At 36.8% G+C, this 24,923-nt stretch overlaps 1 protein-coding gene across 24 annotated transcripts in view; it reads left to right on the top strand.

The window, feature by feature from the left end:
* The window catches only part of esrrga (estrogen-related receptor gamma a), a 240,417-nt gene that overhangs the window by 163,364 nt on the left and 52,130 nt on the right, over nt 1-24,923 (top strand). For all 24 annotated transcript variants that reach the window (XM_063055763.1, XM_063055760.1, XM_063055754.1 and 21 more), the window contains 2 exons: nt 11,564-11,976; nt 14,614-14,730. In XM_063055763.1, the coding sequence (XP_062911833.1) occupies nt 11,564-11,976; nt 14,614-14,730 (530 nt within the window). The remainder of the gene's footprint in view (nt 1-11,563; nt 11,977-14,613; nt 14,731-24,923) is intronic.

The following is a 24,923-nucleotide window of genomic DNA, read 5'->3' on the forward strand; positions in this document are numbered from 1 at the left end:
CACAACTAATTTTTAAGCACAGCCACTGTTGTAATGTAGGCTTGTAGAACAGTCAGTTTGAGTGCAGCAAATGTGGCCCTTACCTGTTAGTAGTCTGATACTGCAAGAAAGATTTGTAAACTTTCATTGATAAACTTTTAATTCCAAAGCTTCTATTTGTTAAAGGTAATTCATAGAGCAATGACTGACAACCTGAACCACACCAGTTTGTCCAATAGGCTTTTGTTTAACATCTGCCCCAACTCTTCAAGGCCAACTGCCTTCAGCTATCTTTCCAGCCTTCTTTTGTCTTCTCCATGTTAACAACATGGGTAAGTAGAAAAAGTCCGAACAACTAAGTGTTTTCCAGGTAAAGGATGAAGGAAAGCAAAATAATTGAGGCTGCTGCACAAAGTAAAACAAATAGAGCATTTCTTAACAAAATTCGCAAAGGACCTTTAAGAATTGAATATAGAAAGAATATCCAACAATAAATTTGTGGCCCTGTTTTAAATATGCTGCAATCTAGCACTAATCTATTAAACTCACTATGAAAAATTTAGTTTGAATCTTAAAAAAATGTAATGCAATTACAGAGAGTCATATTTCATACTGTTAAATTAACGTATTAAAATAAAAAAATCTAAAATAGCTCATTGCATTTTTGTACATCTCATCAACCTCAAGATTAAAAGTTGGCATAATTTAAATTGCGATCTATTTGAAATTTGTAGAATTTATATTTAAGATAAATCTGGAATTAAGGAAGAAATTAAAAAAACTCAACTCTGCAGCATAATAATGATTAAATAGTGGGGTAATAGTTAATAGTAAATAGATAATAGAAAAGTAGAGTAATAGTTAAACTTAAAAATATGCATGGCTGTACTTTATTTACAGTAAAGCACCAAACCTGTAAAGAGTACAATTGCTGCTCACTGAGTACTGATTTCCATTGTTTATATAACTTGCAGTTTAATCAGAAATGTAGTTTGACCAAGTACCTATCCAAACTCCAGTGATTAGTTGCTGCTGACCATCACTGTACATTAATCTCCAATTTTTCAAGAAGTGTCTCGCAATTACAATCACACAAAACTTTTGGAACTTCAGCACTTTCGATCAGTCTGGCAAGGTGAAGTAAGTTTCCATAGAATATAAGATGGGAATCAGTTTGGTTGATGCAGTGGTTTCTCACTAGGTGTCTGCTCATGGTGAATGAATTTCTCTTTTTTTTGTCAGATGGTCAATCTATAACACTCTTTGTGTGGAAGGAAACACTGGTGCATTTATGAAATTATTCGATATAAATTGTGTGGATTGTACATGTATTGGAATTCATATTGATATGCAATGATTTATTTATTTTTACTTGCATGCAGACATTTTTAGAAGTGGCAAAGGAGAATTTAAATAACTACTGATTTTGAGGTTCATGATTAACCCTTGCCTGTTTACTGGAATGCAGCAGACGTGCCTGCTCATTTCTGTAAGTTCTGTCTCCAGCTAGTGCCCACCGTGCTATTCATCTGCTGTCCCATCAGCAGAGTCCAGTGTAGTGAGTGACTAGCACCATTAAAGTTGGTCTGCACTGCTTACAGCCAGGACTCCTCAAAGGAGAGATGGGCCTGAGATGAATGAGCATTCCACAGTGAATCTGCCTGCAGGTACAGTACCAAGTGAAAGGGTGAAGCTCAATATTCAGGTGTAGCAATCCAGTCTTTGAACAAGATAGGAAGCAGACAAGGTGTCCTGAATCCACAGGGAGGCAGAAGACCTACCAGATGCATATCAAAAGGTAACGGGAACAAATACCCAGAGATCTATGCCAGGTTCTTCTGTGGAGGATCTAGATTCAGAGCCACAAAAATGTTCCATGACTTAACCCTATTAGTCAAGTCAGCAAGCACATTTTGGTATATCATAGCTTCAGATACTTCTTAATTCATCACTCACGAACCAATAATGTCTATCAATCAGGGCTTATACTTAATATACACAAACTCGCATACTTGGTACCACTGAAAAGCTCATACTCACCTCAGACTTTGTAAACACTGCCAGCAAGTTAATCATCATGCAGACAGATTGTTCAACACTTGTTGACTCAATATCCCCTCTCTTATGGATAAGGATGGCACACACCTAAAAGCAGCAGCCTTATTGCAACCTCAAATGGTGACCATCAGGTCAAGTCAGTTTTTATTGTCATTTTGACCATAACTGCTGGTACAGTACACAGTAAAAACGAGAGCATTTTTTTTGGACCATGGTGCTACATGAACAATACAAAAACTACACTGAACTATGTAAAACAACACAAAACTACACTAGACTACAGACCTACCCAGGACTGCATAAAGTACACAAAACAGTGCAGGCATTACAATAAATAATAAGACAATATGCACAGTAGAGGGCAGTAGGTTGGTGTCTGGGTATTGAGGAGTCTGATGGCTTGGGGGAAGAAACTGTTACATAGTCTGGTCGTGAGAGCCCGAGTATTTTGGTGCCTTTTTCCAGATGGCAAGAGGGAGAAGAGTTTGTATGAGGGGTACGTGGGGTCTTTCATAATGCTGTTTGCGTTACGGATGCGGCGTGCGGTGTAAATGTCTGTAATGGCGGGAAGAGAGACCCCGATGATGTTCTCAGCTGACCTCACTATCCGCTGCTGGATATTGCGATCCGAGATGGTACAATTTCTGAACCAGGCAGTGATGCAGCTGCTTAGGATGCTCTCAATGAGGAATCACCATAATTGTCACCATAAAGAAGCTAAGATCGTGGGAAGAATGAAGTCAGAAGTGATGCTTTTCTCATACCTGTTCACCTTTTCACCGTCTAACTTGTCCCTCAACCTACATTCTTTTTCAGGTTTGCAAGCTGCAAATACTATATCCACACACCACTTGTTCTCCCTCGCACCCCGCTCCACAACGTTACTCAGTGCTTTTTCATTTCAGATGCTCAAGGTGAGTCAGGAGGGTCCTGGTCACCTCGAGTCTGGAAGTCATACCTGTGGTCTGAAGGTCAGACCTGTGATCAGTAAGTCCAGGGATGTAGTCCAATGTTCGAGGCCCAATGTCAGAGAGTCTGGGGACAAGGACTAGAGACCTGTTCTGACGTTGGAGGCCTGCGTATGTGGTTGGAAGGGTAGGAAAGGGGCTTGTTTTGCTGCTTTGTTTTGGTTGTTAATGTTTGTGTTGTGCTGAATATTATGGGTAAGCTAGGTTAGTCCCGCAATGTGTGGTGACATCTGCAGGTTGCCCCCTCCCCCCCCCCCACATCCTTGGGTGTGTTAGTTGTTAACGCAAATGACACACACATTTCACTGTATCTTTCATTGTACACATGAAAAATGTGAATCTGATCCTCTCTGTGAGAGAGGTTACACATTTATTTGACTACAGAGGCATTTGGAATGTTCAGCAGAGACAGTGCATTCACAGTCAGAGAGCACGTGTGTACCCAGTACCAACGTGTGCAGTGTTAGGACTGTCCTTGTGTATGGAAATGGTGACTAACTTCCCTCAACACCTACTGACTCAACCAAGTGGCTGTTTTTGATGAAAGCTGCTATTGGTTTCACTGCAGTGCAAGGGAAAGCCGCTTGAGCTTCAGCAGAAACATAGATTGCTGCCGCACTCTGTGAATTTCATTGTTTAAAGAGGCCTCGTGAGTGCCATGGCATCCAGACAATCTGTCTTCCAACAGGTCACTGGAATTTCTGCCTTGGGAGAGTGGCACAGTGCATGAACTCTGGGAGGATGGAATACAGATCGCCAGCCTTCCAACTCTATTCGCCCTCGAGTCAGGGCAACAACCTACATACTTGTGTTAGCCAGCCTAGATTCCTGTGCCTCCAAAGCAGCCCTTTCAGTATTCAATACTGAAAGTTAGCAGCCACGCTGGTGCATTGGGAGAGCAGGGTTTAGGATGACCAGGATGAGCAAAAACACACAGAAGATTGGTGTTTAAGAGATGTGGAATGGGATTAGTTGACTCTGGTGTCAATGCAGTAGGATGTCATTGATCAATGTGATCTGGAATAAAGTTGTGGCCTCTACCTTGGCTCTGTAATCAAGCAGATGCAACAGTGTGAAATATGGTGAAGGGAAAGGTTGGGTGTGTGGGTTCCAATATTTTAATCCTAAGATATTGCACATAAGTTAACAATGCATACCAACTTCGACCTTTTATTGATGGGATGGTGTTTGCTTGCACCTTGTAATTTAGCACAAATATCTGTATCAGGAGCATTAAGTTTGATGTTCTTGACACCATTACATCATTCCCTTTTGGGTGATGTCTATTTCTAGACATTTTGGACATCTTTTTGTATCATAACCTGAGCATCTTTTTGTAGTTTAATGTTTGTAAGCAGTGGGATCAATTCCCATCTTGCCTTCGTTATTTTGATGATGCCATTTGTTCCTGTGCTTCATCACTTTATTTTAGTAGCTCGGAAGACAGTATAGGTAAGATTATAATTTATTTATTTATTGAGATACAGTGTGGAATAGGCCCTTCTGGCCCTTTGAGCTGCACCACCCATTAATCCCCCTATTTAATCTGAGTCTAATCACAGGACAATTTACAATGATCAATTCACCTACCAACTGGTAGGACTTTGGACTGTGGGATGAAACCGGAGTACCTGAAGGAAACCCACGTGATAACAACGAGAACGTACAAACTCCTTACAGGCAGCGGTGGGAATTGAACCCATGTTGTCTGTACTATAAATCATTGTGCTAACCACTACACTACCATGCTGCCCCAAGTTGGAGGGCTGGATGTGATCAATTAGCTTCGGTCTAAACCTTGTGCAAAATGTTATAACGTCAGGACTGGGGTTAAAGGCTGCCTTTATACATACACATTACACAGTTTCATCATGGATTACAATGAAGTACAATTATAATTACGTTATTGTTCAGAGCTGAATAAATCAAGCTGTAAGTAATACTATTACTCTGCCATTTCAGTCCTTTATGGTTAAAATTTAAAATTTGTATTTGGAGTTTTCTCAAAATTGGTCATTGACCTAGAATCTATGATTTTCATTTTTTTTTCAAAGTAAATAAATAATCATTCATATTTGATCTTACGCCGCTGGCTTTAGCAGATGGCCTTCTTCACGTTTAAGATGCTTTACAGATGGGAGTCACAGCAGCCTGCTCAGCCACAACTACCTCTGTAGGCTGATAGATGGGTATAAATCTCAACAATCCTTTCCTGACAACCAATTTATAGAATCTGATCTGGTTAAAGACATGACTTTCATACTCAAGGCGCAGGAAATGGGTTTATTTTACAGTCGTCTATTTAATCAAGATGCCCCTTTAATTACACCTTTGTTTCATCTCTCTGTGACCCCTTTTAGATGTACATATGTGAACAGATCTCAGGTCCCCCCCCCCCCAAGTACACCCCCCCCCCACCCAACCCACCTGACTTCATTAGCAGCTGTGATGGCTCTTGGTCTGACTGACATCTTTATTACTAAATCCAAGTGTATAAAATCACCTTGTCAGTGTGTCATCATAAAAAAAAACGAAGGTGGTTACCGTGGAGTTTCTGAAACGGGAGCTGGGACAATCAGTGTGTAAAGTCAGTTATTAATGGTAGTAAAATCAAATGTGCCAACAACTCCATGACTCCCTGCTGGTTGCTGACAGCATGGTGCAAGACGCTAAGGCTAAACATTCAGTTAAACAGTGATTGTGATGAAATGCCATTCTATGCTTAGCAAAAGAACCGAACAGGTGTAGCGTGTGGGGCTTTTTTTTTTGAAAGCTGCAGGAACATCACAGTGAAAACATATCCTGTGCATTTTATTTTCAAGGTAAGTGCAAGTCTAGTGTAAATGAATTTACTGCACCAAGCTGTGCAGTAAATCGCATGCACATTTATTAAAATTTGCTGCGTGATTGCAGTAAGTGGTAAAGGCCATTTTTTTTTTCAAAATTTTGGAAAAGAATATATTTGAATTGAATGGGAATATATTTCTTGGACTTATTTAAGAATCCTTTTCCCAAGCAACAATTCATTTTTAGTACTGCATATCCAAATCAGTGCAAAATCTTTGATTTAATGAGGATAACAGGACGTGGGGTATAATTTCATTATTATTGGAATGCCTCTTGTCTTTGGTCAGCCTGTTATAATGCCAATGTTTTTAAAGTAATCAGCACTATAAAATACTGCAGAGAAAACAACGTTAAAATATCAGCCCTAATGCAAAAGGGTACTTTCATGGTCTCTTCTGTGACATAAATTTGAATGTTAATGGCTATGCTTATAAGTAATCTAACTGACATGACAGGATTTTCCTTGGGAATGCTGTTGTTGTGCATAGTTGCAACATCCAGCCTTCTGAGTTATTTCTCTGCTCCCAAAATTTAACTGTTTATCTCCCTTATTTTCTTTTTCCTCTTAAAATTGACGGGCCACACTTTGTGCCAACTAATTGCCACTTCTTCCCAACTGACCAATTCCATTCTAATGTTATTGGATTTAGAAGAGAACTGGGCCAGCCCAGTTGTAAAAATGAAGGGCAGTAAATTTGGGATCATCAGTGCCTGCTTTGGAATATTGGTGACACTGCTGAGCATAATACTCTCCAATGATATTGCAGATATCTGAAACAACTTTATTAGTAATCAACATTGATGAAATTTGTGTTTCTTCATATAATTGCAATGCTGAAGGGTTGGGGAGGGGAATAAGTTTTTGAACAGAAACTTAATGAACATTGTTCCTTTATCTATTTGGGAAAACTAGGCTTAGGGGGTGGTGAGGTTTATTTTCGCTGGCTCCCTCATTTGTCTGCACTGAGGTTTTGAAATCAGGACCGATGTATTTTAATATCAGAAGCTTAGAGCCCATTGCCTTCAAGATTTAGAAAAGAAAAACAAGCTGCATTAATGATGAATAAGACCCTGAAACAATGCACAGGGAAAGTGAATGTATCCATCTTTAAACTAGAAACCTTGATTTTTCTCCCTAAGCAATAAATCTCAGCTTCCCTTCACCACTTTTCTTAAAAAGAAGAAATCAGAATGAAGTTGCATTTATAAAAATACAACAGTTCTGATTTATATAATTGAACATGACTACATTCTGCAAACTGGCAGGTATAATAGATAAAGACTTGTGAACTTTATTGTAAGTGATGGGTAACAGGCTGACCATTTGATATCTTTCAATCAACTGAAAGAACTTGCATAATTGAGTTACAGCAAAAATGGAGTAGGAGGACACTTAGTGAAAAGGGAAAAGAGATAAATATATCAGGATTCATAAAATTCAAGAAGCAATGGAATTTTACAACAGTTACTTAATCAAATCACCCTGGTTTATATTAGATTTTGTGAGGATATTTTAAAGAATATTTGAAAAGAATATTTTAAGCTATGTTTCAATTTGCTATTCTTTATAGTCTGCTCAATTAAAGGTTTTGCTGTAGATCTTCAAACCTTTTATAGTAGAGCAAATTATTATGAAGAAATTGTATCTGGGTTGTCTGACTGTGTAATCAAAGGTGAAATCATCACCACAGCCACAATACTTTCCAGCATTAAAAAGTGTTTAAAGAATTTGTTCTCTACAGCATGTTGCATGGTTTGATGGCAAATATACAGAATGCTGCAGTTTCGTGGAATAATGGGACAAAATATATGCAGAAAGCTCCAAAAAAAAACTGTGATCATTTGATTAACATTTGAGCAGAAATAAAATTAAACTAAAAAATATGAAAATTGAAGTAAATTGAAGATAATTGTTCTTAAGTAACAGCTCATTCCCAATAAGCAGAATGTATACCTTAGTATGCACCAAAATTGGAGAACCACTGTCTTTTATGCAAGGTACCTTCAGTGTGCATTTGACCCTTTTAAAATTTATCCTTTTCAGACAATGCGTTAGCCCCATTATAGCAAATGTAGTTTGCTTTATTGTTGTATTTCAATGGCCACTTTCTTGCCAGGAGAGTAAAAGACTGCTATTAAGAGGATTGTGTGACATAATGTCAAACTCTGATGAGTAGTTGCAGTCTGAAGCTTCTAGTTTTCCTCTTAACTCTTCTTGTTGCCATATCAGCTGTCTGCCAATTTTAACTCCCTGAATTCCAATAGATTCCTTCCATAATGTTTATCAATGTTCTATTTTCTGCCTTTTGTTGTAAAAATTCACAAACTCTGTGATGGTAATTTAGACTTTAAATACACTAATTAAAAAGGGGAATAAATGAATTATTAGAATAACATGCATTCTATTTTGTTCCTCAAACTGATTTTCATTCTATTTATACTTCAGGATTTTAATCCTTACCTGTAGAAATCATAGGCAATGTTGTAAAACACAGTTGTTGCTAAATAAAAAACATTCTCTCCTCACCACTATGCCTTAATGCAATGATGATATGTTTGCTCTAGCAGCTGACAAGCTATTGTATCATTTAGATTCAATAATGACATCTTGTCACACTGAAATGGTCATGTTTTCCAAATCGTACATTACAGTGTTGATTCCTGATGTACTGTATCATCTAGATGTGCTTTTTTACCCTGTTCCATGTTGTATGCATTTTGGTGCTGTTTTCCCATTGACCGATCCATATACTGGCACCATGTGAAGAGAGTACAATTAGTTCAGGCAGAAAAATGAATTACAATGTGTTCTTCAAAGCAGAAAAGTTAACAACATAACAGGATTCTTTCACTGCAGCACAAAAAAATTACGGCAATAACTTTGTAAACTACTAATCTAAAAGTCAGTGAAGGTTGCTCCTTCTGTTTGTTTGTAGAATATTTTTCAGAGCAAAAAGAAAATAAGAGATGGTAAAGAAAGCTGATTCATAACAAAGGATTAAAATAACATTCAATTCAGAGAAAATAACTATTATAAACTGCTACAAATTCAAATTGAATTTCAAACCATTTCAAAAATAGATATCAATATTTTGAAAATATTATTCTCAAAAATGGAGAAATTAGAATTTTAAAAAACATATTATGTTGAATCTGATTACTAACCTGTATCTAGGAGAGATCAGCTAAGAAATCACATGACAACAAAAGTACATGTTTTCCAGAGCTTGTGATTTATAAGTCAGGAATTCGTGTACATTGTATCTTGCTACTCTGTCTATATGTGGGAGGGTCAGAAATCGATATTGTCTATTATCTTTTCCATAATAGCAATTATATAGAATGGTTTGTAAGTAGAAGCTAAACACATAGCTGTCATGATGTTAGTCAGGTACAGTTTGGACAAAGGAATTACTAATATATAAGCTTGCAATGTTCAATAATTTTAACAAAATTGAAGAGATTTGTCGGGGAGCTTAATGGTCCATCCAGTTTAACAGATATGGTGCCATATTTTGATGCCTTTATATTCCTTGATATGAGGGAAAAGGGGGAACTTTTATCCTATTTGTCTTTCTCATAATGGATGACTTGCTGCTTTAGAAGGTGTCATAGTCGGCATCATAGGGTTCTGTGTGAGCTTTGGAAATCACTGGAGTGCAATGAGCTGAGTGATGTCGTTTTCTCCTCTTCAAAGCCCAACAAAGAAGTAACAAAACTCACTTAGCTGAGGTAGGAGTTTTCAAGTCCATGTACTGACCATCTCTTCACTTAGTGATCTGCTGTCAAAGGCCAGATGCTGCTATGGTTCAGTTTGCAATGTGCTTCTCAAAAAAAATGGCTAATATTCTTAGCTAGTTGTTCATAGTATTCCAGAAAGGATAAGCATCACAAGATGCTAAGAGGGTCCTTCCCATGTATCTTATTAACCAGCAGTGCAGTATATGTGTTAGAATAGGCAGAAATATTTGGATTGAATCTGAGAAATTCAGAAATTCTCATGAGGTGGTGGAAGTATTGCACAGATCACTGTGTTGCACCGATGCATCAATGAACTAAAACCAACAAGGGATTTAAGTTTTGTTTTGCTTTGTCACAGTTATTTTCTTTCACAATATTGTGTGGCAATATCTGGAGACGTGCTTAATATTTTTGAAAGTGTAAACCTGAAAATGGATATATTCACATAAGCACACAGGATACTCCTAGCAATTGAAGGAAGTAAATGGTAAAATTAATACTGATACCTTACTCTTGGCAAAATGAGTTCAATGAACTAATTGGTATAAATAGACTGGAACTATTCTAATCCTTTTTGATTGGTAAGTTTACCATCTTATAGTTGCTTAATTGCATTTGGTCATTCATTTCACTGTAGTTTCTTTAAAAAATTTGTTCTGTGCAGGTTATCAGTTGCCCTTTACTATCTAACCATGCACTTTGTTATTATAGAAAGGGGTTAAAGTGTCAAGCAGGTAACAGCTCTTTCTGCCCAGCTCGGTATGGTTTCAGAGAAACATTCTTTACCAGACTGTATGAGTCAAGGACCTTGCCTGCAACAAATTTTCCTTGCAGCCAGTGCTGTTAATGAGAGCAGTAATTAATTGATATCTCTCCCATCCCTTGACTACCACTCGGGGCAAAGAGTGGGGATTAAATTTTTCCCAAGTCAACATTAGAGAGAGCTGAATGTGCATTGACTTACAACAGCTCTGTGAATTCCTCTAATTTAGAGTACTTACTCTTCCACTTATTACATTGTAATTACTGCTCTCCAATACATTATGTTCACAGGCTTCAGTTGGAAATTATTAGTGCACTCTCCCTCTCTCCCCTTGAAATTCCATGGCACTATTAACATGGGACTGGAACATGTACAACTATCTATAAATTCAGTTGTCAGGTGCTAGGTTTTATTCTGATCTGCAGTTGAATTTAAAATTAGAGGCACTAAAATTCACATTAGCAGCAAGAGCAATGGAATTCTAAAAACTATATTTAACAAAGAAAACCTTTCCTGTCAGAAAAAAGCTATTTGGGAGGTTATGATCTTATCCTTTTGTGGGTGAAGAATTGACTTCTTTCCATTTTGTGCTTCAATGCAAAATTTGATTATCACTCTGCATTGAAGGCAAAGATTTGGTTGTGTTTTTCAAATGGGGGTTAATTTGTGTCAATTGAAAAAATTATTAAATCAATCTTTGGGGATTTTTGCCTTTGTACTTTTTTTTTGTTACAAGTTTTCTATTAGCATTTTGAGACAACCCACATTTAAATCCCAATGTATTAACTGCAGTCAGTGCTCCAAATCTTTCTGCACTGACTTTGCCCGCTGTATGAGTATTTTAAAAATCTTGTCAATTTTTATGCAATAATCCAGGAAAGATCATATGCAGACAACCTGTTTTTTTTTATATTAACTGTTCTGTAGTGAATGTTAGAACTTGTTCCTGCAGTAGAATTTGAGTAGCAGAAGTAATCTTGAGTTATGAGGATTTTCTTGCTTTTCTGCTACTGCACCGCACAATCCCCTCCCCAAAACAGGTTTTGTTTACCACCTGTCTTCAGTTTTGATAAACCTCTGTCATGCCCTTATGCTGATTATGTTCGTGTAGAACAACTTGTATTGACTAACGAATGAATGATGCTTGGTCCCTTGCCTATCAGAAAGGCCCTAAAGAATGTTGTTTTTAATTCAATGCTTTTCACAGGCTTCTCTGCAGAATGTCAGCCAAGGATCGACACATTGATTCAAGCTGCTCATCATACATTAAGACAGAGCCGTCCAGCCCTGCCTCGCTGACAGATAGTATCAATCACCACAGTCCAGGTGGCTCATCGGACGCCAGTGGGAGCTACAGCTCCACTATGAATGGACACCAGAATGGCCTGGACTCTCCCCCACTCTACACGACGACCACCCTGGGTACCAATGGCAGCTCCCGTAAACGATATGACGACTGTTCGAGCACTATAGCCGAAGACTCGCAGACCAAGTGCGAGTACATGTTGAACTCCATGCCCAAAAGATTATGTTTGGTCTGCGGTGACATAGCATCAGGATATCATTACGGTGTTGCTTCATGTGAGGCATGCAAGGCGTTTTTCAAGCGCACTATACAAGGTAATATTGATATTTCATCACGCTCTTAGTTTTGTAATATAAACAAAATTTGTACATTAGACAAAGCTGTGTATTATTAGTATTGAAGCAAGTGGAATAAATTTTCTTCAGTCAGCCTCCATGTATTTAATTGATAAAGCTAAATTAGATGTGGTTATCTGCTGACAAAATAAGATGTGAGCTAGTAAGTTATCTGAAGAAAAGGTTTTTTTATAAAAATTGAACTTGGCTACAAGGACTTCCCCGGATTATACAGAGAGGTCAGCAGATAATTTCAAACACAGGAAACCTGGTCCATCGAGTCTATGTTGGCTCTCAGAGAGATCCCGTCGTCCTACCCCCCCACCACCTATACCTATTCTCTCATGCCACCCATAATAACTCTCTGAATTTTTGATCTTCCATCACACTACAGGCAATTTATGGTTGCCAATTAACTTAACAATCTGCACATCTCAGGGATGTGGGAGGAAACTGAAGCACGAGGTGAAAACTCCACACAGGCACAAGGAGAACATGCAAACTCCATACAGATATCACCCAGGCTCAGGATTGAACCCACATTTGTAGAGCCATGAGATAATAGTGCAAACTGCTGTGGTACTATGCTCTCCTCCTGTGCTGTTAACTCCTTTTAGTCTTTAACAGGAATAATGTGATTGTTGGCAATTGTATTATTAATTCAAAATGACAAATTACTTGGATGTTCTAAAAGGTGTTTTATACATTGTGTATTTCTGAAATGAGATATTTTCATAAATATTTACTGGAACTTCTTCATTGGCAATGTTCTTATTATTGATAATTTAACTGTACTCATTCAGGATATGACTGTAATTTGGCCAAATGTCTTTACTCTTAAAAATACATATTATTCTCTTTTATTTAAATGCTCAGATTTTTATCTTGTTCACATATATTTACAAATTCAAAGTGAATAATTTTCTAAACTGAAATTAAATACTTTTCTTTTGTTGTGGAGCATGGAGATTTTTTAACACCTAAAATGAGGTGGATAGTTTTGCTGAAGGGCATTTATAATGTTAATGAATCACATCGCAGTTAATGACAGTGATGAGAACTCGAAACTTAAATAACTTTTCTCAATATTTCTCAAGCAATTTTTCCAGAAGTAAATGTCACCATTAACACCAAAGATATACATCTATATGTGTATGTGTAACATCTATACAAAGCATTCAGATAAATTATTGTGCGAAAAGGAGATCGAAAGGTAAAAGAAATGATAGATCCTCCAGACTTGCATCATCTGTGAAATGTTAGTTCAATCAATATTAAAACACAATTCTTCCTTAAGTTAGGGTCTGATTTCTTATCTGAAATCATAAGTTACATCTAAGAAAATGTGAGTTTTCCATTCTTGCACAACATTGAGAGCTCTACTGAAAACTTGAAGTATATGTGCTGCTACAACACATAGTATAGCCAGTGCATCAAAGCTCCACTCTCTTGTCGTATCTGAGTCTATTACATTAAGGCAACCATTTAATTTCTAAGAGCTTCTGTAGGTAATTAGGTTATAATGAATTGAGTATTTGGTCACTGATTCTGTTTGTTGCTGAGCAGTTCCTGTTTCATTCAGCATCAATGGCTGCCGTGCTTAATGGTACTGGCCTGATAGATGCATAATCATTGCTCCATATGTAACATATTGTCAACCAATCGTTGTTTTCATTTACGTGGCTGTGAAATCACTTTTACAGCAAGTTACAGATGGCAATAAATATTAACCATAAATGGACCCCAATAGGTTTTTTATTTTTAAATATTTTCTTTTAAGCAAATACAGACAAGATGGAGAGAACATTTTATTCTAAAACAAAAAATAAACATCCACACTATGTGTTTGATTTTTCTGATGTCAAAGTTACTGATCTCAGTTTCAATAAATATAAATACATGATCAGAAAGTTATTTTTTTTGTATATGTAAATATAATTAGGAATTTCAATAATCTCTTTTCTTTCCTAAAGTAGAGGTTGTCATCTTAAATACCATATAAATTATAATCTCCATTAAGCAATTCTCTGAAAGGAATATGTGTGGAAATGGATTTCTTTCCTTGACCAGTTGTTTTCAACAAGGTTTTGCACTGAGTGAGGAGTTTTTAGTATTTAGTCTCTTAGTGTTCCACTAATCTGTTATTTAATGAGGAAACGTCGGCTCAGAGAAGGGTAGTCAATATAAATCAGTGTTTACAAAGTGTGATTAACTCTGAAATATTTCATCAGAGCTGCTGTCCCAGGTGGATGTGGTGCTAATTACAGGGAGTTGCATATGTTTCTAGGGGAATGTGATGGACCCTGAGTGCTGCTAACATGAAGTATCAAGGTTACAATTACACTCACTGCCAACCTGCCTTGTCTGCACTAGCAATTTATGCACTCTGTGCGATGACCCTCCTCTCCAGAGGACAATAAACAAAATGCATTTTCATTAAGACACTAATGTATTTAACCACAGAGGACTAGAGACGGCTAGGGAGGAGAGTAAAGAGAGGGAGAGAGAGATGGAACTGATTTAAGAAATCATCCGATATCCGGTTATATCTTCTTAAAATGAAATGCTTGATCATAATTTTTCAATGACTTATCCTCTGTCTTTCTGTTACTGCAGGTAACATTGAGTACAGCTGCCCAGCAACAAATGAATGTGAAATCACAAAGCGTAGACGCAAATCTTGCCAGGCTTGCCGCTTTATGAAATGCCTAAAAGTAGGCATGCTGAAAGAAGGTACGATGCACTGTTGTGTTTTTAAATCTCCAGCTGTTTCATTAAGCTTTTCCTGCTGTTTTCAGCCCATTTCATATCACTATAAAGGTAAAAAAAAGAGAAGCCTTAATAGACTTGCCTTTCAAAATGCATTGCAAAATATAATGTAAATGAATACACTCACATTACATTCTGATCCATGTAATCATTTTGTGACTGAAATGACACAAGCTCAGATGATATTAATGTCAATATCTTAAATGGCATTGACAAATCTACATAGATTAAATAAACATACAATTGTTTTATATTTATTGCTTTTTGGTATGCTGATTTTTAAGATTTTATCACACTTATTTTATGACACGCAGAAATAACTTGAAAACACTGAATGATGTTTTCTGACTGATTCCTGCAAGTGATGAGATGTGCGTAAAAAAATTTAAGAAGGTATAAATAATTATGGTTATTGTCTACAGTGGTCAGCAATTTCATCAAACTGGATTTCAACAACTAAAGATATGAAAGTCAAGTATTTGTTTTCTGTCTTACATAAGCATTTAAGTTTTGAAACCAAGTTAATAAAGAAGCCTCAGGTACAACATTTGTAACAGTTTATGTTCTGTATCGATCAATTAGATCTGCTTTATTTGTCTCATGTACATGAAAACACAGTGAAATGCATTATTTACATCAATGACCAATACAGTGAGAGGATGTGCTGGGTCATCCCGCAGATCACCAAAATAGCTTGCCCATAACCCTAACCTGTATGTCCTTGAAACATAGGAGGAAACCAGAGTGCCTGGAGGAAGCCTTTGGGTCATGGGGAGGATGCGCCAATTCCATACTGACAATGGTGGGGACTCAACTCCCTTTGTTACCGCTGGCACTGTAAAGTGTTATGCTAACAGCTAGGCTACAGTGCCAGCCTTTTAATAAGCATTTAATGTCATCACACTCACCATGCAGAGGTGTACATGAAAATGAGATAGTCAATCTTGGACTGTGGGGTGGGTTGAGAAGATTGTGTGGAGATTAGGAAGGGAGCTAATTCTCTTTGGATTCCCCAAGGTTAATCACACTTTATTACTTTTCCTCAAATCTGAACTTGTCACAACCATTAGCAATGCCAGTTTTCTAGCTATGTCAGAATACGTGGTGCTACGCAGTCAAAACACGCAAAAATAGGGACTGTTTGGGGAAACAATTTCTATTTTTTAAAAAAAGATATTGAAATAAATAGTATGTAGAAGTTGGAAGGATTTCTACATTTTATGTAGGAGTAGGAAGCCTGACCTCTTCAAGAGGAACACTCATGGTGCTTTGTAATTAAATGTTAATAGTAATGGCTCTTGAAAGAGAGAGAATCCCCTTTATCACCTTCTACTAGACTGCATTTTAAATCCACCACAAATCAAATGCACATGACCTACCTTTACAAATGTGGCCATCTTTCACAGAATAAATAAATAAGAAATTGAGCTAATCCACTTCAGATACACATTGAACTGAGAAGATGGGTCATTTTACAACATAATTCAATTTATTAATGTATCTTGAAATGTTTAATGTCAAGAATTTGCAAAACAAAAATGTTGTGATATATGCTGACACAGCGACAGGGATGTTGTCATTGTAATGTCATTGTTACACTGATCTCTGCATCAAGGCTCTCTCGGTATTGCTACCTAAAGTGCAGCTGGTGCTACTTCAGTCTGCAAGACCAGATCATTCTTAAAATTGTGTACTGTGAATTTTACTTCAATGCAAGTAAATATACAAAATTAAAAGCCCATTTTAAAATCACAAGTTAAAACAATTTTCTGATTTACATTAACTTATTTCCAGTGATGGAAAAATAAGATGTTAAAAGCAGGACATGCACCCATAAAACTTTACAATACTGCCCTAGCCCATTCATCACCCTCCTCTCTTTTTCCATCCCTAAATTTAAGGAAAAGTAACCAAGCATCATAAGTGGGTGTTTTGCATAAGAACTATGCACATATGGTACCAGTATTATATCAGCAAGTGTAGAATAAACCCCGTGGTATTCTCTTCAGACACACATTTTTTTGATACAGTATGTTCAATACGCAATGTTGCATGTTTCTTATACAAAACAATAAAATCCAGTAATGGAGTCAGTTTCTTCAATTCTTGCAGTATGGAAGGACAAAACTCCTTTGGTAACTGTTTCCTCACATCTGCCAAGAAAGATCTTTGCCGAAATACATTATGCAGGCTTGTTTTAAATGTTTTAACATTTGCTTATGTGCAAGAGTTTAGATGACAGCTCAGTAATTGATAAGGGAAGTTGGAGACAGGCCTGACGGATGTTGTAGTGGTTTTGATATGGCATCTTTCCCCATGAGCCTTCAGACAAATAGCAGCCTTTTGTTCTACTCCCAGCCACCCATATACACATATATCAATATGGCACTCCCATTTGTTGTGATGTGGCTGAATTTGATACTGGGGTCCTTCCTCACACTGGAATTACTGCATCAAACAGGCAATTAGGATGTCCACAATGGAAACTTTAAAAAACTCCGTAGCCTAATGAAGCACAAATTTTGATAGAGAACATGAAGGAATTTGAAGTTTGGGTTGCCCTCAGGGAAGAAGAGTGCCTTTGGGAACAATCATGCTGCATGGATATTCCTTTTTTATGTTTTTTTATGAACTGCTTTCAGATTTTGATTTTTGTTTCACTGCAACCAGGAGGGGAATCAGCACTATCCTGTCATGTTGATGTCAGCACGTGATTCTGCAATGTCTGTTAGTTCATTTGCCAATATTCAAATCTGTTGCTTGATCGAAGAACTGTTGTGTTCCTTTAATATTCATCTACTGTTCCTTCCTCACCCCATCTGCTAGTGGAGAGTGGTTGTGGATCAGCTCGTCTGCAGGTACAGGTTTCACAAGAGGTAACTACAGCCTGACTGCCAAAGCAAGCCCACTGAGAACAGCTGTCTAGCCTCCCTCTATTGCACTTTACCCTCTGTGGGCCCTCCGAATCTTCCTGGCTCGAGACATAAATCATTGTCCTGTCACCAGCTCTTGGTTTTTGTAATATGCAATGCCTAAATTCATGTAAAGCTGCAGAACATGAAGATACATAATGACTAACATAAAAGGTTTTTTCTTAAGAATTTTAACAATATTACCTCTTGGTTTGCAGTAAACCATCCAGTTAGGTATAGTATAAAGATTACTGAAGCTAATTGTGGCAATATATATTAATTTACAAACTAATAATTGCCTATAAATGCAGTATTGCAATTCCAGACTATATTAATTAATGCATGTTAATATTACTGTCTGCCCTTGTAGTTGTCGAGTACGTTATACTTTAACACACTTTAGTGGTCATTTTCGCTTTGCTTGTACAGTGGACATCTAGGAAGTGGACAGTTAAAATTGATCAGGTTACTTAGTTACTTTCCTAGTCCCATTCCTCAGCTTCAATCTGCACAGCTGGTCAGACAGTAAAGACAGTTCCCTGATCATCTTCTGGGACCATCAATTAAAATGCACATCAAACTTTGATTATGTCATAAGGCCCGGACTATATTTTAACTCTGGTCAGAGTTGGAGAACGGCTGCCAAGTGAAGACTGTGGGGAGATAATGCAGAGCCCAAAATAGGTGTATTTTCTTTAGCTTTCTCTGTTGATCCAGGAACTGATGGTACTCTCAAGGTTTCTTCTGCCCAGATTTCTTTTTGCCCCTCCTACAAGACTGACATAAGACCCATTTTTTAAAAATTGTTTTTCAATGTAGGTGGTATCTTGGAAATAAAGTCACCCCAGTTAAAGCTGCTAAAGTTACTCAACTTGCATTCAATCAATCCTAGCTAACATCAGGACTGTTGTGACCAGTTTGGACACTGCCTTTTTATGTGCCACTGTCTCATACATTGTCGAAACGGAACTGTTGTAAGATTTATTTGAAAATGCAGCTGGTGTCATTCAAATAACATAGTTTAAAGATTGAATGCAATTCTTGGATCAACTTAGTATCAGCTAAACCTTTATATTTGATTACATTTTTCATTTAGACAGTATTACCAAACATCCACAAATCTCTATTTCACTAAAATGGCATTTCAATCTATACTTTAGAAATTTCCCTGAAGCACAGCCTCCCAGACTTTAATTTGATAAAACATTAGTCATGAATAGATTCTGATTAGACCAATCTGCTAAGTAAAATTTGCAAATCAAGATACTGCAATTATAAACTGAGTAAGAAGTAATAGCTTAATATTTCTGGCCGCCTTTACTTCACCTTTTGAAATTATTCTTTTTTTCTCCATAGAGTTTACTCATACATAATGGGACTGGATTCCCCAAAATGGTAGGGTTGAAGCCATATCTGTACTAAAATTCTGATGGTTGAAAGCGGGTGATGGGTCAGTTAATCCATGACAGAAGTGATATTACGAAGTCTTTGTTGGTCATGGGGAGCAGGCATCTTTCCTGTGAGCCATATTTCCTACCTGACAATCTGTCTGCACCATTTACCCTATAGCTTCTGTTTGCAGCCAGCTCTGTTCAGCTCCCAAATGTCAGTCATAGAAGCCCTAACCATCACTCCTAACCACCATATGCTATCGCTAGCTATGGTTCAATCTGCATCCTTCATCATGATCTAGATTCTGCTCATGACTTGGACTTCCTCAAGTGACTGGAAAAATTCCCTATCACAATGTCTCCCCTGTCCCCAGAGCACCAATCTCCTCTCATTGGCTATGACCTTATGAACTAGGCTCACTTTCTGAGTGTCCTCCCCCTTGTTACTCAAGCTGCTTATGAATGGGAACTTCTCTTAAAGGAGATCATTAGTATGATTTTGCAGAAAATTTTGCAAACGCGGTTCTTGCATGTTTTACCTCCTCACAACAGCCCTACCTGACACAGGTTTTGCCTCTGAGCAAAAATCCAGTCCATTGCATCCCTTTGTCTGTTTAAAAGTTAATATATTTGTTTTGTCCTCATTATGATTGTATTTATAGAACTCCAGAATCAAGACATGAGTTATTTTAATAAGAGCACTTTTCATTTCTCTTTCATTGACATTTGCTTATTAATTTGGTAGAAGCTTTCTGTAATATGCTGCTGGCCTTTAGCATTTCTGACAGACAAAAACAAAAGGGAAATGAATAACAAATACTACCACATACTTTATCATATGGGATAGAGGAAGAATTTTTTATACCATTCCGAAGTTGTAAAGTAAGTCCCCGTAGATTTTCTATTGATCAGGTAAGCATTTCCTGAACATGTTGTAATGTCAGGAGCTAATGGTGATTTTTGTCAAGTGTTGCCTTCTGGGAGCTTGAGTACAATTAAGGGGTAAGTGTTGGTGAATATTTTCATACCCTTTGGAGGGTCTCAAGGGAGGAACTAGCAAGGGACACAAGACATTTCCAGCTGTACTATGCTCTCCACAAGTAGTTTTTTTTTTCAAAAAACAAACCTTCTGACTGGCTGCCTTCCAAAACAGTTCCTCATTTGAATGCAGAAATGGAAAAAAAATAATCCCCTCATGCTATTTCCCTGCCTAAAGATATTTTTATATTTCATGTCAAATGTGAATTAAGTTGATTACATCCTTAGAACATTTGTCTTTTGAACTTGTGCAGGGTTGAAATCCATTTCCTCATTTCTTTGAATGACTCATTTTATTGAAATAGATCCATTACTTTAAAGTTCTTAAGTTTCCTCAACTAATCTGTTTTTGCAGAATAAGCTATTTATTCAGCCCAAATTCAGTTATTTAAAAGCAATGTTTTGGAATACTCACTATTGATTCACAAACAGTGTAGACCAATGAGAAAATTTGGACTGCTATAGTATCATTGCATTCTGTCACAGCTACGATCATTTTTGCCACTTTAATTATTTCCTTTTTAATATGAAAGGTAAAAGTGAGAGAAGAGAAGCATATATCGTGGTCATGATATTTTGAACTGAATTTTTCTAATTGTTATAGTCACTATTCAGTCACTAATTTATATAAGACAATTGAATTCTGAATGTATCTTGGTGACAGATGGACAGAGGGTTCTCCAATTCATCTTGTTTACTTACATTTATGTAGATTGTCACTTATGGTTCATGAACCCGTGACAAACAGAAGCAGAACAGCATTGCAAATAAAAGATGAGAATTGCTTTTGTATTGATTCCCTGTTAATCTTGAGATTTTTCACTCCTGTTAATATCAATATTTTAATTTTTGTGACAAGTGGTTATTTTTCCAAACGGTGCAGGTTTCATTCATACATAATCTCTTGTTTTTAAGTTGATAATTTCCATAGAGACACAGAGCATTATATTCAGCAAGTTTAAAACTTTGAATAATGATTTCCTCTCACTGTTAAATAGACAGAGCATTACATTAGACACTATAAATGCAGTCGATTCTAAGTTAGATAAACAAATGAACATTCTCCAATTTATGTTAATGATAAATTGTTTCTGTCATTTTTACTATTTTAAACAATAGCCAATGTTGTAATTAATCTATCACATCATAATAAACTCACAAGCATTTTCGCCAATCTTCAAATGATTTAACATTTAGGTCCATATTAGCTAAATGCTTTACCATATCAAATTCATATCAAATTCAGTTAAAGAACTGAGAATGTTAATCAATCAATTTGAACTTCAGTTATCAAAATGATTAAAAGTATGTCTCAAATACCCAGAATTGATCTTTATTATATGATCTGTTCTTTACTATTTTAAATTTGACAAAATGTTTATAATAAATTATGATTTTTAACTCTATGGTGAAGGAAATATTCAAAAATAAAAATATTATCTTAGGTGTACCATCTCTAACTGAACTGCAGGACATCAGAAATCTTAAAATTTTGAAGCCAGGTGTATGTTTAAGTTATTTGGCTTCCACCTGCATCTTTTGTATGCATAAGTGCGTTGTATATTTATACTGTCTTAGGAAGGCACTCAGAAACTCCTAACTGGTTTGTGAAAGTGAAGCAGCCATATCATTGCCTAAAATATTCACCTAAGCCCACAAGCTGTTTAATGTCCAATTTGGGCTATATTTGGGAGTTGCTAAAGTGTAGAGATAAGATTAATCATATACAACCAAGTGACAGCTATAGCTAAGACCTCCAGTTGTGCATTCCTATTGTCAAATGTTGTCACAAGTCACAAATGGAATGTGGTGATCTCTGAATGGTAGTCTTAACAAGGGCTCTGGTTAAATCCAATGTTTGAAGTTAAACCCAAGGTTTGAAACCAACACTCCAATTACCTCTGGGCAAAAAAAATCAAGCAGCAGTAACTCCTTTTGCTTGTGTTGCATTAATAGCAACTTTACAATGCAGGAAACATTTTCTTCTAAGGGCACAATTTTCCCTTCTACTACCACAAACAAAATGCTTGTGATTTTTTTTTACTGAGAATTGTACAGAGGCCAACTTTCCTTTTATTGTTTGTTATTACATGACCACTTTATTCAAAATCAGCTCTAAAATATTTCGCCAAATTTCTCAAATAGTCTTTTCAGTAGTTGGGATCACGAGGTGTAACAGCAAGAAAGCTGAAAAGCAAATAAATGGGACGAGTTAATACGGTATTGATGACAGCAATTTAGTTAAATAGGCTGTAAGGAGAAAATATATATATATTAGTTAGTAGAATAGCTTGTTAGCACAAGTATTCCTTTCCCCTCAAAGTATTAACAATTGCAAATGCCTGCAGTGCAATCTTGACATCAGCCTGACCGCAAGTCTCGTGGCATACTCACTAGGGATGAGTGGTAGTTGTTGGCATAGCAAACTGTGTTTGTGACCTCTTAGCACTCTAGACAGCTGTTAAGACCCTGCCTTTAATAGGCAAGGTTAGCAGGGTGCAGGTCTTTTCTCAGTGCATTGACCAGGGCCCCTATTGCATTAAAGGGAGAACAAAGACTGATGACAGCTCCTGATGTCTGGCCATTTCAAAAGCTGGCTCAAAAGTTCATCGTGATAGACTGGATTAGTGCATATTGCAGTACCATTTGCCAAATATGGAGGTGGTAACCTAGTAGTCTTTCTAGGCATGTTACGTTATCCATTTTACATAAAACGTGAGGCATCTGGAAAGAACAGTTTTCCTGTACAGTTATTTTATCTGGCACGGTAAATCCAGTGATTAGAATTTAAATCCCAGCATTTCAATTCCTTTTGTATCTGCACAGGTAATACACATGTATTACCTGGGTAAAATTGTCAGAATAACCCAAATCAAAATCCCACAAGGAAAACTGGAAAAGGGAAAGTTAAGGAAAGAAAAACTGCATTTAATAAGGTTAAAGTGCTTTAAATCTATTTCAGAATGTAGTAAGATGACAGCTGTTAATGAAAATTGAGACCCTCCCACTAGAATTACTGGTGATTAGAAATTTCAGCAAGATGACTGCTATACTGATACATAATAATTTATTGAATGCCAATTCACTGAACTTGATCAAATTATCAACGTTGTTAAATAGTTTGGAGCTTACATTAGCATTTTCTGCCAGTTTAGTACTGTGCATTCAGAACATGTGGTATCGGGGAATTCTGCAACTGTTCCCATATTCAAACTAAGAAGAGAAAAAAAGATGTCACTGAGGGTCACAAATTATGTTCAGGTTTGACAGATTGTAGCCTTGCTTTACAAGAGCAGTAACATCTCATTTGTCACAGTTTGATCAGTAAGTGCGTGAATGCAAGCGGAAGCCTTTCCATCTCAGCACCAATTTAATAGTTCTGAGGCTGTCACCAGGCTAGAGCCACCTGCCCAAGAATTGCAACACTGATCTGTTTTAATTTAATCGGCCGTCAATCGGAATGAAATCATAAATCGTCTCCTTTGATTCCTCTGGCAGTATAGTTTTTTTTCAGTCATATTGCTGTGATAGAAAATGCGTTTTTGAAGGCCTATATAATCTTTATTTAAATCCCAAAGAAGTCAGATCTAGTGGCCAAACCATTGGGATTCTCACAATGTTAACGTTATTGTTATTTCATGACAAAATGATGGACGTCATGTCTGACATAGGTTGTGGCAATTGCATGGAATCTCCTGAAGATGGTGAGACGTAAGTAAATTACACAGATTATTTCAGTGGACTACTAGAATAAACAGCTCTTGTGTATTAAAGAGTTTGATTTGGCAGATTTGAAGAATAAAATAAACTGTGGCACCTGGGATTGCTGCACTTGCAAACTTGGTCACCGTATCAGATAAGATAAATTCAAGCAAAAGCAGATTTTCCCCCTCCCCCATGATGAAAATAACAAATGACAGCACATGCCCTGAAGGAGGCTACTGTCTCTTTAAGTGAGTTTACTAAATGCATTTCAGTTTTGAGAGTAAATGGAGTTAGTCTATTGTACATGTTTAATTCCCTATTAGTCCCCAGTGTTTACTGCTGTGGTGAAGCTGGGGCACCTGTAAATTGGGTTAAATACAACACATTGTCTAAACATATCACAGTTACAATCATTCACCTCGAATGGTGATAAGAAACCTCTTGTATTATTGAATCTACAATGGGGAGGCTCTGCAGGCACAGAGATAACAGCTAGTTATTTCTCCTTAAGTAGAAAGAAAAACAGTGGCTTGAGCTTGCTGTTATGACTGTGACATTAATTATAACCCACTGAATTGTTTTATGCTGCTGGAGTGGTTTTGAGATTAAGCTCGCCCTCCAAGCTCCTGTGCATATGGCTCTGATTAAAAATATTTGTCATTCAAGAAAACTTTCATTTTCAAGCAGAGATGATGTATTTATTTTTCTCTGTGTAATCTTGCAGTTTTAATTAGTGGCACGCCAAAAAAACAGATTGGAATTATTTCAGCCTAGCAATTAAAATGGAATGCTAAGTGAAAGCTATTTCAGGTCCCCTATAGGGATTTAATGTTAACAATGTGTACTTTTTCTTTGGTGAATCCTTGATAAGCAGGAGGGCTAGACAGCTTTCATTATCATCAGAAGCACTTCATGGTCATTCTTTAGTATTTGAAAGGGATATTTGTTCTTTGTAAATGGTCAATTTTTTCAGGCTTTTGAAATATAATTTACAATTTTTAATTTGATTCAATTTGATTAAATCATTAATTAGCTTAGACTTAATTTTCTGAGTTAGCTTTATAAGTTTACTTTGAGGGAGGTATAAGTGGCAGAAAATTAGCTGACACAA

Source organism: Mobula hypostoma, chromosome 8 (assembly GCF_963921235.1).
Source record: "Mobula hypostoma chromosome 8, sMobHyp1.1, whole genome shotgun sequence".
Classification (NCBI taxonomy): domain Eukaryota; kingdom Metazoa; phylum Chordata; class Chondrichthyes; order Myliobatiformes; family Myliobatidae; genus Mobula; species Mobula hypostoma.